This window comes from Cyprinus carpio, chromosome B2, assembly GCF_018340385.1.
Source record: "Cyprinus carpio isolate SPL01 chromosome B2, ASM1834038v1, whole genome shotgun sequence".
Classification (NCBI taxonomy): Eukaryota; Metazoa; Chordata; class Actinopteri; order Cypriniformes; family Cyprinidae; genus Cyprinus; species Cyprinus carpio.
In genome coordinates this window covers 19,992,065-20,011,432 of record NC_056598.1, presented here as the reverse complement: position 1 = coordinate 20,011,432, position 19,368 = coordinate 19,992,065, and the positions used below count along the sequence as shown (strand labels likewise).

The 19,368-nt window shown below is 34.7% G+C and overlaps 1 protein-coding gene across 2 annotated transcripts; it reads left to right on the top strand.

Annotated features, from left to right (window-relative positions):
• The first annotated feature begins 1,579 nt into the window (after positions 1 to 1,579).
• On the top strand, positions 1,580 to 18,911 carry LOC109078943 (dynein light chain Tctex-type 5-B-like). 2 transcript variants are annotated; one of them, XM_019094108.2, is made up of 3 exons: positions 14,556 to 15,297; positions 16,083 to 16,200; positions 18,105 to 18,911. In XM_019094108.2, the coding sequence occupies exon 3, from the start codon at positions 18,116 to 18,118 to the stop codon at positions 18,806 to 18,808; it is 693 nt and encodes a 230-aa protein (XP_018949653.1). In that variant the 5' UTR covers positions 14,556 to 15,297; positions 16,083 to 16,200; positions 18,105 to 18,115; the 3' UTR covers positions 18,809 to 18,911. The 2 variants fall into 2 exon arrangements, with proteins under 2 accessions (XP_042574491.1, XP_018949653.1); XM_042718557.1 differs by lacking the exons at positions 14,556 to 15,297; positions 16,083 to 16,200 and adding an exon at positions 1,580 to 1,693.
• The last annotated feature ends 457 nt before the right edge of the window (positions 18,912 to 19,368 follow it).

The following is a 19,368-nucleotide window of genomic DNA, read 5'->3' as shown; positions in this document are numbered from 1 at the left end:
AGTGTTTTGAAAGGTGTCAGCTGTCTGTGTGAGAAGCTTGCATGGTGCGCTATTTCATTCGAAGGGTGCTATTAACTGTGCAGCATCTCACACCTCCGTGCTGTAAAGCTAGGAGAGACTGAGCTTAGGAAAACACTCTCAGACACCCATGGTGTCAGCCCTCTCACCCCACTGTTTACATTCCTCTCTCACACAGCATAGCAAATAACCCTGTGTGTCTGACACCAAAACAGCATTACAGTCTGCTCAAAGAGACCAGTGATTTAGAACAAAATTGCACTGTATTTTGTTTAACAATTTAGAATGGATGAATAATTAAAATAAAAAACTGTGTGTGTGTGTGTATAATATATATATATATATAAAGCATGTTATTCCAGGGACGCACAACTGGTTTCAATTTAAATTGAATTTTCAAATTGAATTGAATTGAATTGAATTGAATTGAACTGAATTGAATTGAATTGAATTGAATTTGAAAGCTGAATTTGTGTCTTCTGCAAATCTGCATCTGCTAATTAAACTAACTTTTGTGGGTATAACTTAATGTATTTAGGCTGATTCAGTGATGTTAATATTTTTGACAAATAAAAATGACAATTAATTTAATAAAAAAATTAAAATTAATTTAAATGTTATTAGTTGGAACACATTTTTGATTAACATTTCCTATTTATTATTTTATAATATTATTTAGCTTTAAATTATATATATGTATATATATATATATATATATATATATATATATATATATATATATATATATATATATATATATATATATATATATATATATATATATATATATATATATATATATACTGTATATATATGCAAGGCAAAATGATTTTTCCCCCTTTTACCATGCCAGTTAAACCTGTGACAGTAAAGACTTGTACAAAAACTGTTACAATTTTTTTTTTTTTAATAAATGTGATACTTTTGAGATTATTTGAAATTTTATTAATATTTCACAATATTACTGTTTTTACTGGATTTTTATCAAAAAAATTTAATCTGATATAATCTTTAGTGTTCATAGAGAATTATAGCAGTATATTACTTCATCTATTCATTAATCATGAAGTTACGTAAGTTACTTACCACATAACTCACAGTTGTGCTTTTGCTTTGCTTTTGCTAAGATCTAACATCCGGCTTATAAACATATATGGAAAGAGAGCGGGGTGGGGGTGGGGTGTGTGACCCACCAGTGTGACGGAGTATAAATATGGATCTGCCTGTGGATGACTCATCATATCCTTGATGTGATGATAGGTTTGGAGGTTTCCCATGGCAACAAGCACATTTCCATACAGGGGTCCCATCTAACTGCGTAGATGGGTTGATCACAAGTGATGCCTAATTACGTAAACAGACTTTTTATTCCATTTTCACAGCCAGTTAACATTGCTTGAATGGTAAACAATCCCTAAACGGTTCTTAGAACAAGTAGAAGAAGTTATCAGAACATAGTGAAGTATATCAAACCATCTGTGTTTAATGGTTACATAAAGCCATTTTTTTCAGTAGAAAGCACTGTTTAGTGTACAGACTAATTATTCTTCTTTTTCTGGCAGAGAGATCACGAAGCCTCTCAGATGTGAATAACAGAGAACGCTGATGCACCTGGTGCCTGGACATTCCAGAACACCGTCTTTTCCCCTGGATGGAATCAAATGTGTTCTGGAAAGTAAGTAGCAACATGAACATCACCCCAGGAAACAGATGAGAGGGGGAGAGAGAGAAAAGACAGAGAAAAAGAAAAAAGAGGAGGGTGGGGGCGGCTGCCTGAGGAGATAATCTGTGACTGGAAATACAATGAGAACGTCTCACTCTCTTTCTTTCTGTCTCTCTCAAGCGGAAGCCCCTCTGCTTCGGCAGACTGTATCCTGATTAATCAGGGCTGAAATGTTGTAAGATTAATACAAAGAGCAGCTCTGTGGTGCTTTGGGAAGTAAACACAAAGTAAACACAGTACATGGTGGGGGGCAAATGCTCCATTTTTCAAGCACTGATTGCTGCACCTGTGCATGCCAGATCAACAGGATGATCGATCTTGAAATTCTTGTGCTTTCATATTATGTACTGAATTTGATGGAGAATGTCTTGATTTTTGTGCAGGATTACATGGCTCTGATTTTTGATGTTTAAATTTTCATCGCTGGAACACATTTTTTATAATTTGCCATAGTCGCAACTCTCAGACAAGTTGTAGCTTTTAACAGCAATGTGGATTGATGTAATTGGCAGATGTGGAACCAATCAAAATCATCAGAATAGCATCACTTTACTAAATGGCCTTTAAATGGCAGGAGGCATTGTGCACATCAAAAACAGGTAAAGCAACAAATTAATATTATTCAACATATCCTAAATGTTTACAGAAAATATTGAAATTTTATCATTAATTTAATTTTTTTTTCTCTGTAATGGATTACAGTTACATTTATTTTATGTTGTTTTTAAGTGATGGCTCCCAATGGTCTCATGAGACAGCGTCCACTGGTTGTACAATTTAGAATCTCAATAGATGCAGTACTTGACCTGTGTATTGTTCGCCTGCTGTATCATGGAGACTCAATATTCTGACATGCATCCATACTGTGTAGTAGGGAAGCATGCATACTCGGATACAGGGATTAGCGTTTTCAATCCTGCTTCTGGAGGGCCAGTGGCCTGTAGAGTTTAGCTTCTACCAGCTTCAACACACTTGCCAGGAAGTTTCAAGTGAGTCTGATGACCTTGATTAGCTAGTTTAGGTGTGTTCGATTAAGGCTAGGGCTAAACTCTGACAAACAGGAACAGGTTTGGACACCCCTGTTTTAGATGTTTAGATGGTCTTTATAACCTGAATTCAGTATGTCAAATAAGGAAGATCCAAAATGTGCCATTAATACTAATATAATCATGCAAAATTATATTAAATGTAATTTTTTTTCAACAACTGTTATTTTTATTCAAGAATCAGGATCCCAATAGGATAAACCTGTCAACCAAGCTCTCCTAAAACACCTCGTTTAAACATGCCCCCACATGTCTACATCACGATGTGGGAACATTTGCATAACACCGCCCAAATGTTCACGCAAAGAAAGAAGGCATAACTTTTATTCTTGCTGTTGCCACCACCGCAATGTTGTGGAGATGCTGTGTTTCGTTGTGAAAGCGAAACTACTTTGTCTGGCCTTCCAAAAGAGGACACAACTATAAATCAGTGGTTAAGTTGTATTTACAACACTGTTCCAGAACAGTTCAACCCAAATATTCAGATGTGTGCAGCGTATTTTAAAGAGGACGAGGACTGTTTCCTTGGAAAGTAGCCTACAATGACAGTGTCTGTTTCTATAAAGTGGGGCAATTCCAACTTTGCAAGATAGTCTGGCACTTCTGACTCACAGCCTGTAAGTATGTTTACATATTTAAAGGATTTGCCACTGATGATTCAAACGCGAGTTTTGAGTGTTTAAGTGGCATGTATATTCAATGTAACACGTAAAAAGAAAGTATAAGTCATTAAAATCAGTAATTATGTCCCCACTGGATGCAAAAAATGCCTAGTTTATAATGGGTTTTATTGGTTTTGTCATGACTCAGCATCACAGTATAGTAAGGAGCGTAACATTTCTGTCACATGCTTGAGGTATTCGGCCAATCACAATGCACTGGATAGCTGGCCAATCAAAGCACACCTCACTTTTCAGAATGATGAGCTTTGTAAAAATCGACGCGTTTCAGAAAGGGGGGCATAGAGGAGCAACAATAATGTACAGTATGTGGAAAATAATGTGTTTTTTGAACCTTGACCCATTTGTGCACAAATTTTTTCTGAATGGTTTCATGCATATAGACATGTAAATAGTGTCCTATGAACATGTTCTGCATTTATTTTCCCAAGTTTTATTTATTTATTTATATATTTTGAAAATTGTATTTGAATGTGTGGCAACTATAGTTGCCAGTGGGCAAATATGTTGTATTTTACCCCTTCAATGTCAAATTTGAACAGGAGGAGAGCATTTGGCATCTAACTCAAAATAACTGCTCCCAATAGATCAGTCTTTATTCATAAACAAATTTATTATGCATTAAACTCGAAGAATATTTGATGCAAATCCCAAAAAGGCTGCAGCTTATAATCTCTTGAATATGAAAACACAACAAATCCATTTGTCTTAAAATGGTGGAACATAATGCAGAACAAAGTGCAGCCATTAAGTTGCCCCAACAGGGTATTGTTTATCAAAAAGTTACATAAAAATAAATAAATAAAAATAAGTAAATAAATAGAATGAAGAAAATATTACATCTATATAATAAAAAAGGTATACCTGAAAGAAAATTATGCATTTAACTGTTTGGTTACCAACAATCTGCAAAATATTTTTTTGTTTTTTACATTTTTTTTTGTGCTCAACAGAAGAAAGAAACTCATTGGTTTGCAACTGGAGGGTGACTAAATGCTGACACATTTTCCATTTTTGGGTGAACTTTCCCTTATGTAAGCAGTGAAGGTACAAGTAGTTTTATAAATTTACATAAACATATTTGCATGCTATACTTTGTGATTTAAATATGTAAAATATCACATATTTTATGAATAAGCACATATTGATTAGGTCAAATGGATTAACCCTGAAAAAAGTATATTCATGAAATTAATGCTATTCTTTTTAAAATATATGTTTATTTAAAAAATTATCATGTGTAGGCTACAACCATAATTGTTTATTTATTTTGTTTATTTTCATTCTTAGAGCTGTGTTATTAATAAATAAAAATTAATGTGTTATAAATAAATAAAATGAATAGAATGAAGCAAATATTACATAAAAAAGGTATACCTGAAAGAAAATTACTGATTTTTAGGCCCATAGTTTTCAATGGCTGACTGTAGTAGGTGATTTCATATAATAATGTAAATGGAAACTCATTACTTGTCTGAATTTCAAAATTATAACGGAATCATAAGCTACTAGTCATAAAAAGTATTAGGGTCCTTGACTAATTAGAATGAAACACATCCAAACTGGATAAAGGGGCCTTAATATTTTGCCCCTTACAAGGCATAATGTCATAAAAGTAATCTACAGCAATTAATCCCATGTGTTAGCTCTTTATCTTTCCATTCTTCCTTTTGTGTGACTGACTGAGGTTTGTAAACTGCTGCTGTCACTTAAAAACTGGAAATTACCACCCCCATGGCAAAAGCAGACACAGAAGTGGGGCAGAGCTGTGGAAAAATGGCTCTTTCATCTTCTCCTTTTGACAGATTTACTCCATATCAGATTAAGGTCTGTACAGTAGAGATATCAGTTAAAGGGTTAATTTATGTTTTAGGTGGGGTATTATGAAAACAAAAAGCACTAAACAAAACCAATAACCTTGATTTATTAACCTTTTAACACAGTATACCCCATTTCCCCATGATATGTACTTACAAGTCATTTGCCCACCGTCAACTATAGTTGCCGCTTGGACTTTTGACCAAGTATAGATCCCCTGTAAGATTTGTTTTGTTTGGATGATTCTAGAGACCTTCATGATTATGTAAATATATGTCAACAAAAAATACTTATTAGTAACATGAAAATTACATCTCTTTGGGAGGGTTTGCCTTCGCCATGCTTCCTGGAAGTAAGGGTAGGAACATGACAGCCTCATGTGACAGGATGGAAGTGAATACCCTTTTTTTCTTTTTTCTTGAAATCCTTTATTTGGTTGTTTTCTTGCATATCATTGAGAAAAAAAAAACATGGATAACATCTAAAAAAGTACTTACAAAAGGAAAATGACAACTATAAACTGCGGCAACTAGTTGTTGGTGGGCTTAAATGGGTTAAACCGCATAAACACACTGCATTACACCAGATACACCAAATAATGTTCCTTTTAGCAACGTTATTGGCCCCTTTAAAGTAATGGGCAATTTTATTTCGAAGTTTCATTATCAACCTGTGATTTTGTAGCTCATGATAACATCAGCACTGATTTGGAGTGCACAGACTGAGGCATGTATTATTTCGTTGCTGTTTCTGATGATTTTGCAAAGACATGACTCAATCTAATCTTTTGCATGTCATGTGTCTCATTGCAGTGTGACTCCGTATTTTTAATTTCCTCTTTTATCAGGGTGCAAACCTAAGAAGGAGCAAAGTCACAAATGCAGCTTGTTTCAGACAGCAGCATTTTTCGGCTGTGGTTGGCTGGCTCGGAGAGACTCTCTTGAGGGAGTTTGGACTCATTTGAGTCCTTCCCATCAGCAGAGCACTCATGCAGTCCCTGAATGAATAAAATCTCAGCTCTGCTCACAAATCACAGCACATTCCCTGCCTCCAATGTACCAGGCGTGAAAGCACACTGTTCTGTGTAGATTTGAGAAAGACAGTGATTTATATATATAAAGGTGCAGAGTGTCTTTTACAGACTTGAGCAACAAGTCGTGATGCAAAACACAGAGAGAGTCCAGACACATCAGGCAAAATATATCTGAGTAATAGTACAGATAAGTCGAATTCTTGTTGTATCATTCCTCCCATAAAACGTTCTCTCTCAAGGCATGCCGCCAATTTTTTATGTTTTTACAACTGAGAGACATCAGGGAGTTTTGCTTGTCACTTCCATAAAAACTAATTTTATCTGTTGGCCAGCTTTAAGAACTCTTGTATTTCAAAGATAATCCCCTGAAGTAATATGTCTCACCACACATTGCCTGAGAACTTTGGAAATAACCTAAAAACACACTAAGAGCTTCATTGTTGTTGTTCAGTTGACCCTTAGTGGTACTCGGTTCTCGACCTCACAGCCTCCTTACGCTGTGTTAATCTGCTTGAAAAGGTCACCCACATGGACATCAACACTCCAGACGTACCACCTGCCTCCTACTGAAATCAGTTAGTGTTATTGTGTAGGCATAGACAGTCTCACACTCACACACTAACATCAACTCAGCCTACTGAGTCTAGACAGCAAACATACAAAATATTAGACCTTGATTTAATTTTAGTATTTTTAAAATATACTTTTTAATTTACATTATTTGTTTTTATTGCATTAACTCCAAATTTTATATTATATATTAAATTATATATATATATAAATGGCTTTATTTTTGTACTTTTTAGAATATTTATTATTAATTATTATTAATTCTTAAAGGGACAGTTCACCCAAAAATGAAAATTCTTTCATTAATTGCTCACCCTCATGTGTCATTGTACTATTGTGACCATGTGTTGAAGACTGACACGGAAGAGATGTAATTGTTAAATAAAGTCAAATAACGTAAAATTAAGGTTGAAGCACTGATGTCACATGGGCTATTTTAATGATGCACTTACTACCTTTTTTGGGCCTTGAACGTGGTAGTTGCATTACTGTCTATGCAGGGTCAGAAAGCTCTCAGATTTAATCAAAAATATCTTAATTATTATTATAATTAATGTGTTCTGAAGATGTTTGAAGGTCTTATGGGTTTGGAACAACATGAAGGTGAGTAATTAATGACAGAATGTTCATTTTTGAGTGAAATATCCATTTAATAAATATTAATGTTAATATTAAACATTAACATTAAACTCTATTAAAATGTATTGTGCATCAAAATCAATTCTTTTTTTTTTTTTAAGTAGAAGACATCACATCTATTCTCTGTGAATTAGGTAATCTAAGAATGCATTGCCCCGTGCTTAGTGAAAAAAGGTGCTGAATGAGTCATAAAATTTTTTGACTATAAATATATTTTAGTCACTAAAAAGCTTTTGCTGAAATAGCTCAACGTAATTAACAAAAAGTCTGTTTTACCCAATATTTCCTATGTATTTTTTGAGTCTATCTGTGCTGTGTTGTTAGTGCTGTGTTGTTAGCTTAGCATAATGCTACCATCTGACTCCATAAAAAGAGATATATTATAAGGTCACACCGCACACACAAATGTCACATCAGGGTATCACCACTCGGCAACTGTGGTGACAGTGCAGTCAGTGGATGGACATTTCCACTGTGTGGGACTGAGGGGTTGTACTGTTGTTTCAGTTTTAGTTTACTGAGGGCATATATTTGTGATATAAATAACCCCTGGGGTTAGATTTGTGATTTTTATCAGCTTGATAAAATTATGCAGGGCTTTTACGTGCACTCTCATGCAAACACACACGAACAAACCCATACAAATATATATACCTTGCATAATGAGTGGAATTAATGAGGGGAACATATACACATGCAAAACCCATTAAACATGTATTTAGTTACGTCCACTAATCCGCTGTCCACTTTAGTTTGGGTTTTGAAAGCATTCTGTAGTACAAAAGCAGTAGTGTTTTAAAAATGAGAATTGCTACCTATGACAGAGAACATCCCAGCATTGTCATGCTTTATTCATAAGCAGTCTGGGGCAGCAGAAAGTACAATGAATTCCCCAGCAGATGTCTTGTTCTGTTTTGTTGTTGTTCTTTTTTTTTGTACTCCCTCTTTCTCTACTCTAGAAAAATGAGCAGCAGATAGTTAGAGATGTCTGGTTTATGACTGTGAAGAACTGGGGAGTTTTTGGAGAGACTGGCACGGGGCTGTCCCGGCCTGACAGATGAACAGCAAGAGAAGTGTCTTGCATTCCATGCTTCTGAGACACATGTATTTATTTATTTATTTATTTGCCCTGCAATAAAGTATTAAGCAATGTAAATTAATGAATAAAAAAGTATAGATAGAAAGTAGATATAGATATCAATAATGTGTGATAAACAAATCATATATATATATATATATATATATATATAGTGTGTTTGTGTGTTTTTTTTTTTTTTTTTTTATTATACTTATACAATAAATAAATGAAAATATAAATTAAGATTATACATATTTAAAAAAAAATTCTCAGCAATTCTTATAATTTCATAGTTTTTTTTTTTCTTTTTCTTTAGATTTACTGTGTTCTTCACATTCTTTACATTCACATTCTCCTTCATCATCTTCATCTCTATTATTATTATTGTTAGGAAAGGCCCCTTTTGGGTTTTCCTCTGAGTAAAGCACTTGTCCTCCGCCCACAGTCTCCCTCTGTGTCTTTCTGTTTCAGAGCATGATGCTCTCGTCTCCCTCGATTACATTGTCGTCAGTGATGCACACCTTCAAAACTGTAACCTCCCACTGTTCTGAATGCCACCTCTGAAAAACCCTGTCAACGGATCAAGCATAAACACCCACATATTTCTGTGAAAGGAAGTTCAGAACTGAACAACTCAGCGTTGACTGACAATGTATAGCTAATAACAGTAACGTGTCTCATTTTGAGCTCAGTTAACGGCCTTCAGCATGAGAAGCTGAGATGAAACCCCTCAGAGTCTCTCTCTATCTTAGACTTTGTCAGAATGTTGCGTCTGGCCTGTTAAGATAAATGTATACATTATATATATGGGGCAGTTGTGCTTCTCTGAATTAATTTAAATGTATATGTTTAGTTTTCCATGCTGATTTAACTGTTTTTGTCTCAAGATAGTTTAAGGATTTATCTGTTCTATAAGTAACTGGAGCAGGTTTATTATCTTGAATATTAGAAAAAAAGGACATCATGCTTTTCACTGATAAAATATGTATGCCAAACAAAAACTTTGTACTTTAACTTTGAGGGAAAGTACAAAGTCGTGTCTAACAGAACTAAATCACTTTGTCTAAACATGTAGGAGATACATAAATCCGCTGATGTTTTTATACTTAGACTTCAAGCCTTTGGCTTTAGTGCTGCTGTGAGGTGCATCTGGGATCCAGGCTGCCATAATAATCAGCAGGGAATGTTGTGGGAATTCCCCCTATCTGTTACTTTGGAATGTCTTATTGGTCTGGCATAATATTTGGACCTGTAAAAAGAGAAGGTTCAAAGAAAGAAAGAATGAGAATGATAAAGCTTAAAGTCAAAGGACAGATGTTGTATTTTAGTCTGAAATCTTCCAAAGCTGTGTATTTGTCCTCTTTTATTTATGTTAATCCGGCTCTGATTTTGGATTGTTCGCATAGCAGATGATCATGAAATACTAAAAAAAAGCATTTTGTATATTAAATCCAATTATATTTGGCCATATATAAGGCCAGATGGTGAATGAGCAGGGAGAGTGGGTCATACTGACAATAAGTTATTAATAATTCACAGTTTAAGCAAAGAGCAGCCATCCATGTGTCATATGATATTACATGTTATTATTAATGGGGGGACTGTGTCAGCTATCTGCGTATGAGAAATCAGTTTTTTTTCTTTAGAACTAGAGCAACTGAGCTGAATGTTAATGAGTCAAGTAAAATAATTAAATAAATAGAAGAGGTTAAACAACAACATAAATTAGCTGAAATTATATATTTTTTTCTATATATGGCTGGAATATTGCCATTTGGAAACTAACAAAGTAAATTAACACCAGATATATTATGACATACAGTTTACTTTACAGTTTACAAAATCAGATGTAAACTTTGGCAGCAAGTAATAGGAGGTGTCCACATCCTTGGCTGCTGTAGAGACATTTTGCCTGCAATATTGATCCTATTAGTTAATGTTTTTGTCGAATGAGCCTGCTGCTGACACATCAGATCTTGAAAGTCGAAGTAGAGCTTTGCAGTGAGACAAATCGGTCTTTAGGGTGATCGTATTGACCCAAAAACTGAGAAAACAGTGTTAAAAGTCAAACAACACTTTTACTTACCACAGTGTGACTTTCATCATATGTGCAATAAAGAATAACAAGACTGAAAAGGAAGTCGCCATTCCACCCTTAAACAGTTTCACATGAATCAGTTCATTCACACTTTGTTGTAAATGTTTTTGGTTTAATGACAGACCCCTTTCACAAACAAATACACCCTCATTATTTTTTGCTGAGGCAAACTAGGGGGCTTTCCCTGAAAATTCTTCTACATACAAAGCTCTGCTTATCTGGCCCTGCCCTGGGCCTGTGGCGGTGTCCAGAGGAAGTTCACAACAGTCTCCCATCACCCACCACCCCTACAATCCCTGCTTTTGTAAGGAAACTCTGAACAAGCCAGCGGACAAGGCCTTGTATGAGAGTTTTGCCATGTGCTGGGACTGAGGAAGTTCCTAATTAAGACCAGTTGCTAAACATCAGCAATTGTTCTTTCAATAGGTTTGACCACTTCCTCTTTCTGTAGATTACCATGAGGTTTTCCTTAAAGACCCCATAAAATCCCAAATGGAGTTTTGTGGCATTTAATTCATGTCTGTTTGCTCTAAAGTCATTTATACCAGTGGTTTGGGCCGGGGTTCACATGTGGGCCCAAAGCTAAAAACTCTTTCAATTATTTAAATTAGTTATATTAACATAATCTTAATCAAAATGCTTTTAAGTTGAAAACATATTTTTGAGTTTATTTTTGCAACAAAAGAAGCACCAGAAGTACACATTCAGAAATCATCTTGGATAAAACAGGGTCTTGGAGTAAAAAAAAACTCTGAAAAAAGAAAATCTGAATCTTAATGATATATATGAATTTGATATTTGCATTTTATATAGGAAAACAGACCTAAAGTTTTGATGACTCATCCTGCACTAAACTGATTTGGTCCAATCAAATGCTCCCTAGTATGAGAATGCCCCACCCCCTGACACACCCTGCACAGTAAGTGGCAAATTTAAAGGGATAGTTAACTCAACAATCATCATTTATTCACCCTCATGTTGTTTCAAACCTTTATGACTTTCTTCAGTAGAGTCAAAATAACATTGGACCCCATTGACTTTCATTGTATGGACAAAAATAGAAGCACAAAAGTTTGGAACAACTTGAGGACAATTTTTAATTTTTTGGTGACCTGTCCCTTTAATACTTTTGACGTAACTAAAGGCTAAAAATATGGGATGAGCTCACATGTGTTTGTATAAGGGTCTCTCAGTTTATTTACACTAGAGCATATAAGTGCTATGACCTGGCCAACAGTGTCACAGTTTGTGTTACTCAGCAGTGACTCTCAGCTCAGCCCACCAGCTGAACCTGGCCAAGGAGGGGGCAGAGTGCTATGAAGTTGTGCTAAGAAAATGGGGGAAGCTGTGAAAAGGAAACAAAACTCCTGTCAGACTCCATTTTGTTGTGGTTCCCGAATGTGATTCACTGGTTCTAAGACTGCCTCTGGAAAAACTGGCAAGTGGGTGATAGCCGATTGCTCAGTCAGAGTGAGAAACACACCCCAGCTTTTTACTGTTACTTTTTACTCATGCAGGCTTACTCAAAACATCAAACAACTGCAACGTCAGGTTATGAGAGCTGTGGGATATTTATGAGACAAAGTCATATGTTTAGGTTAAAAAGCAGGCGTTTCATTTCTTACTTTCACCATGGTTGACACGTTAGCAAAGAAGGTCTCTTATGCTCACCAGGGTTACATTTATTTGATTAAAAAGACATATTGATAAAAACTGTATTATTGTGAAATATTATTACAATTTAAAATAACCGTTTTATATATTTTAATATATTTAATATATATTTTTAATATATTTTAAATTTGCATTTATTCGTTTGATGGTAATTTAGAATTTTCAGCATTATTACTCCAGTCTTCCTTGTCACTTGATCCTTTAGAAATAATTCTAATATGCTGATTTGGTGCTCAAGAAACATTTCTCATTAATATCAATGTCAAAAAAAGTAGTGCTCAATTTTTTCCCCCCTCTGGATTCTTTGATGAATAGAAAGTTTAAAAGAGCATTTATTTGAAATAGGTTTATTTTTAATAATGTAAAGGTCTTTATTGTCACTTTTTGATCAATTTAATCCATCATTCTGAATAAAAGTATTGATTTTGGATTGAAACATACTAAACCGTATGTCTCTTTGTCGTGCCATCTGTGTATGAAACATTGAACATTTAATTGTGATTTAGATAAGAGGTTTATCTGACACCATGATTAAAGTCAATGAAAAATGCATCAGTGTAAGTCTCGATGAATAATGCAGAGAAACAGAATACTTTGATATGATAATAGGTCAAAATATCAGTTTGGGTCTTAATATGCATCTTTTTTTAAACTATGGATTAAATATTCTTAAAAGGCTTTCTTATATTTTGTAGAGGAGAACAGAATCTGTTTAGTTTCGATTTGACACCACTTAAAAATCTCATTTAAAAATGTTTTGACTTGTAGATGGGTGGTAACTGTCAGTAGTAATCATTACTTTAATAGATATCTGCTGTGGCTTTTCTTATTGGGATAGTTCATCTAAAAAAAGAAAATTCTGTTGTTCATGTCATTCCAAACGTATATGATTTTCTTTCTTCTGTGGAACAAATATTTTGAACTTTTATTTTAATTAGATATTTTCACCAGTGACTATTAAATTAAAAAATGCTCAAAAAGCCAGTTCTTTTCAGTAAACGCTTTACAATTCAGAAAAAATTATTTGTTCATGTTCGATGTGACTTTTGTGTCCTGACAAGAAAAGGTCTCCGTTATCTCAGCTCCAGATTGAGTACAGACTGATGCAGTGCTCCTCTAAATGTTTCAGTTGGGTGACATCATTAGACCTGACGTACGTAGTATTTAAATTGTGTAAGGCTAGAGCCCTCAGGTTTCTGAGTACAGATAAAAAAGATAACCTTGGTGCTGAATTTCGTATTGTTGGGTCAATGTGTGATACTAACTCCTTGTGCATCGAAATCACATGCTGAACTAGATCAAGTTGACCCTTTTCATCAGTCACTGAGGTGCTTACTAATGTTATGAACAAACCCCTAAGCCTAAGTTTTAAATCTCAAAATAACATGTCTTCTCCTGGATATGAATGATACATCAAATGGTCAGAAATCTCATATTTCAGAGATTTCAGAGATGTGAAGTGACATAGAGGCAGTGTTATCTTAGTTTTATCCATGCAGTTTACTATTTTAGTATATATATTTATATTTTCAGTTTTTGTTTTAATTTAATAATTTTGTCAGGTGTTTTCATTTTTATTAAATTGATTTTTAAAAAAAAAATATATATATATTTTATTCCTCAACTTAAACCTATTTTTATTTCAGTTAGTTGCCAAAATAAAATTTTCATCTAACATTTATATTTTATTTTATTTTATTTCAAGTTTATTTAAAAAAAAAAATACTTTTACAAGTTTTAACTCTTCTGTAAACAATCACAGCGTTGCTTGAAGGTTGGTACTCCAACCAAACAACCAAGCAACACATGGCCAAGAAACCATTATAAATATCTGATAAGCATTTGGCATCAAACACCACTTTTTCTTCAGAAAAGTAAAAGTTTCAGTTCTGTAATGCAACTATCTACTAATTGATTTATGGAAAAACAGAGAATTCTCCATCTATATACAAACACTATGTATGGTTTTCCCCTCTCAAAGGTCTTGGCTTTTCAACTGCCTCCACTGTTTGTGTTTTTGGCTTGACAGCACTTTTTAAACTCCACTAGTTTATTGATACATCTGCAGACATGTCCAGACATGCTGGAACTTGTTGACCTTTGTGCATCTGTCATTTATTTCCAACTTCCTCTCAAATATCCTTGTGTTTCGCATGACTAAAAACAATACAGAGAGTTAGGGGTGGAAACTTTATCATGATTATGAACAAAAAAAAAAAAAAATTCCATTAAAGTATTTGTTAGTGATATTCTTTGAGATAACTCTCACATAGATTATAGAGCCCCCTGACATTGCTAAGACTGGTTTAGTGAGTCAGAGATACAGTGTAAAGGTGTGTTTCATGAGTGGCTTGTGTTTGGACGTGACTGCAGCCCTCCTTTTCCTCTTGATTGCAGTGGAAACAGATGGCTCTGCCTGATACCGCCCACTGGCAACCAGAGATCAGCACCTTTTCTCTCTCAAATACAAGAGATCAGTGTGACACACTAAGGCCCTTTGCGATGAAGCTCTACAGCACTGTTGGAAATACAAAAATGACCATAGCAAAACATTTGCCAACAAAAAAAATTATATTTCACTTGAATACCCATGAGTGCACTGGACATCAGCCATAATTGTTGATAAGCCAGTCAGGCTGCTGTGGAAGGTTTAAATTGAAGGCTTTCCATGACTACAAGCAAGTTCGTGGCAGATATCCAGATTGTTCAATGCTCTGTGTGAATGATTGCCTGGCTTGCAGGGCATTGTTTAGTGTGTCTGCCCATGCAACCCATTTTGACAATAATTTACGGGGCCGCTCTTTACTTAGAGATGCACTCGCAACAGTGAGCATGGACCACTCAGTGGCAACATTAGTTCAGAAGAGAGAACCTCACTGGAATACAACAATTTTTAAATTTTAATTGAGCTCCTAAACGGGTAAGGAAATTTGGGGTAACCCATTATCATGGCGATACCAAAACAACATACTAAACAAATATTTTATTGATTTTTTAGATGGTTTTCGAAGTCATATTAACACTCATGGCTTGTTGAGATTGACTTTACTGCTTTTATGTTTTGGGTCTTTGAGATCCCAATCATGTAAGGGGTAAAAATAATCATTTAAAATCCAATTTTCCCTTTAAATTTTCACTCTAACCTATTTATCTAACACAAAACCTATTTGACAGCTATTATTAAACACTTATTTAGAAACACCATTTTTATCTATTATAGTAATGTTGTTTATATATATATATATATATATATATATATATATATATATATATATATATATATATAAAATTGACATTTTATTGTTAATCCATTCTGACAAAACTTACATTACAAGTTACAAAGTATCCAACTGATACTTAAATGCATATTTTTAAAACTATAAAACCAATAAATGTGCTTCTCAGAGAAACTTTAGTAGATTCATTTTGGAGCTTATGTAAAGCCTCTGACTCAAGAGCCATTTTAGCTTGTTCATTCATGCTGCCCATGGTGTGGAAGCTGACAGTAAAGATGTGCTAATTAAATGATCTTATCTGAATGAGGACGTACGGTACGATCGCCTGCTGTTCTTTTCTAGTGACTCAGTTGTGAAAGACTCATTCTTACTCTCTACCCATACCTGTACTTTTACGTTTTTTTTACTTACTGTTACTATTCTACATGTATGTAGAGCGGTAAACCAAGGTGAATGTTTTGGTATGTAGATTAATATCTCTCAAGAGTGGTGTGGAGGCAAAGACTGGGGAGAGGCAGAAGAGAGGTGAACTGAACCTGAGGTCTGGTCTACTGTTGACTCAATCTGAGGACTTACTGCACAGACAGGTGGGAACTTCCCTGACGGTGTTGTTTAAGAAAAGTTGCATACATTAAATAGAATCTCATTCTCTTAAAGAAACTCTTCAGGTTGGCTTCCAAGAAACAGATTTAACCAGGTGCCCAGGTTGAAATAAATTTTTAATAGTAAGAAACTTAACCTAGGTCTGGACTCAAGCTGTCTCTGGAAAACCTTTTTAGCCTGGACGAATAAACTGATATCCTCTCGATAATAAAATATTATATCAAGAATCAAAACCTCAGCAAAAGAGATAAAAAAATGCATTTATGTTTAAAGGATTAACACTTCACTGGCCTTTTTCTGGTTATTAAATATGTCATTTTATTGGATAAATTCACAAAACATTAACAAAATTTTCAACAACAACTAAACAAAGATTTTTTTTTTCTGCAAGTACATCCAAATGGTAGTTTAATGGCACTTTGGCCCAAATAACTTCAGGTCATTGATTATTGATTTTTGACTGTAGATCTACCCTGTTTAGGATTATTCACGTGTTTTCGGAAGCATTTGTTCAATCTTAAGCTGACACACTATTGCTTTTCTTATTTGTGACTCAACATATTGTCACTCTCACAATTCTCACAATTCTAACCTTTTTAATGGCCTACTGATATAGTGAACACCTTTTGAAATGATTTTGTTGAACACAGAGCTCAATTCACAGGGCCGGGACCGAATTATAATGTTGGGCCCCAGCCTCCATAAATTCAGAAGCATTGATTTAGTAGGCTTCCTCTAGTCCGAGGGCCTGGGACAATGTTCCTCCCTGTTGGCAGCTCTGTCTGGACTCCCTTTATAAGAAAGAGTAACAAATAACAAAGAGAACCAAACTCCATAAGCATGGTTTATGGGGGCCAAATTCTAGCGCAGTAGGTCTGTAACTAATAAATCTCAATTATCTTTTAAATTAGATCCATAGAAATATTTTTTGGTTCAAGAAAACTAATTTTAGAAACCTGCGTCCTTGAGGAAACAATAGTAAAATTTCAGTTTGTGTTACTGGGAAAGGCCCTTAGTCTCATACCTGACCTGATGTGACTGTATGAATTTAACCACTAAACTCACACAACCTCTTTTACAGAGGTGACCATCCTGTGAGTTCACATGTTTTTCAACAAATACAAATGTGGGTAATTCCCAGGAAATTATGCCATTCGTGCCTGAATGACTTACTAGAGATGTAATGAATAGAATAATGAACTTTTGACTTTGAGACATTTCACACTGATTACTGTAGTGTGAAAAAAAATCATAATTTTGTGTTTTTCACTGAAGTATCAGTTTTAGCAATGATCTTCAACTCTAAAATATTTAGTATGTAACAGGACTGGCACACAACACATAGCTTTAGGGTTCGTAAATGATAAATTACTATTGCTACTTGCAAAGCTGGTAACTGAGGTAGTAGTTTACCAATGAGTTATTGAATGAATGAATGAATGAATAAATAAACAAATAAATAAATAAAAGCACTAATCTGATTATTTGTTGGACTGCATCCCATTATGGTGGTTCCCTCAACCTTTTTCATATTAAATTACTAATTTTAAAATGTATATAAAAATTAATATAAATATTTAAACAATAAACAATAAATTGTTTAAAATATTTATATATAAAATAATAAATAATAAATATATGTATAAAGTAAAACTATTTATAAATATTTTATTTCACAAAAAATTAAAATGTAGTTGAATTTGTTTCTTCTTTGGAACTGCTTTGGAGAAATTTAGCATTACATCACTTGCTCACCGATGGAATCTCTGCTGTGAATGGGTGCCGTCAGAAGGAGGGTTCAAACTGTTGATAAAAACATCACAACGATCCACCAATTAGTCCACCAAAATACATATTGATCAATACAATGTGATGTGTGTCCTCACAGGTTTCTTCATCATGGCCAATCAGCCTCTACCACTGTCTCAGGAGACTTTAGCTCAGTTCAATCGCTCCATGTCCACAGAACCAGGTGCCTCGGGGCCTCCAAGGCGACGTCTGGGCTCTATCTCCACTCGCCGAAGCTCCAAAGACCAATCCAAGGACCAGCCCCACCACAGACCCCTGTTTCTCAGGAGCATGACGCTTCCTTCATCCGAGTCATCGTTCTTGAGTCCCACTGTCAGCAATTCTCACATCTCCATGGGCAAGCGGTTCTCATTCGCAGGCTGGCACCAGGGAGGAAGAGTGAGCTTCTCTGGGCTGTACCTTCAACAACCCATCCAGGAGGTGTATGTGGAGAACACCTACAGAATGGGGCCAGAACCAGGATGCCGTTTCAATGCCAGCAGGACCCAGCAGATCTTACAGGCCACTTTGGATAGTTATTTGGAAGGTGTGTGTTACAGTCCTGATAGTTGTAGCCAGCTGTGTCAGATGTTAGCAGATCTAGTTCTCAGTAAACTAAAAGATGTCAATCCGCCACGATATAAAGTCGTGTGCCAGGTGGTGGTCGGGCAGAGTGGTAAACAAGGTATAAGGGTGTCCAGCCGTAGCCTGATGAACCCCAACACTGACAACTACACATCTGCTGTTTTCCATAATCACTCACTGTTTGCTGTGGCTTTAGTTCACGGCCTGTACTTTGAATGAAGGCTAAATCAACAGCCCTTAATATGTGTGCACAAAATGCATGCTTAAAAAAAAGTTAATAACATTCTCTTTAATGATTCAAACTAAGGCTGCATTTATTTAATAAAAAAAAAAAAAAAAAAAAAAAAAAATTTGTGAAAAATATCATTACAATTTTAAAGAAAGGATTTTTCAATAGTCAAATAGGGGCAGTATGACTTTTTTGGCTTGTCTCTGAATAAAGTATCTTATACCATAATTGAAAATATTTTTTTTTCCATTGTAATCTTACATACAAAAAAAATGATATGCCAAGACAACATTTTTATTTTGTGTCTAAAAAAAAAAATGATGCATTTACACACACACACACACACACTATAATAGGGCTGTAATTTTTGTTGTTTGTTTTTGAAAGTCTTATGCTCACTGAATGTGTCATTAAATATTTGATGCGTCTTGCTGAGAAAAAGTAATTTAAAATAATCTTACCAAGCCTAAACTTTTAAATCAAGAAATTAAGTTACAATTACTACAATTAGAAATAGAAATTAAACTTAAAATGCTAAAATTAAAATGTT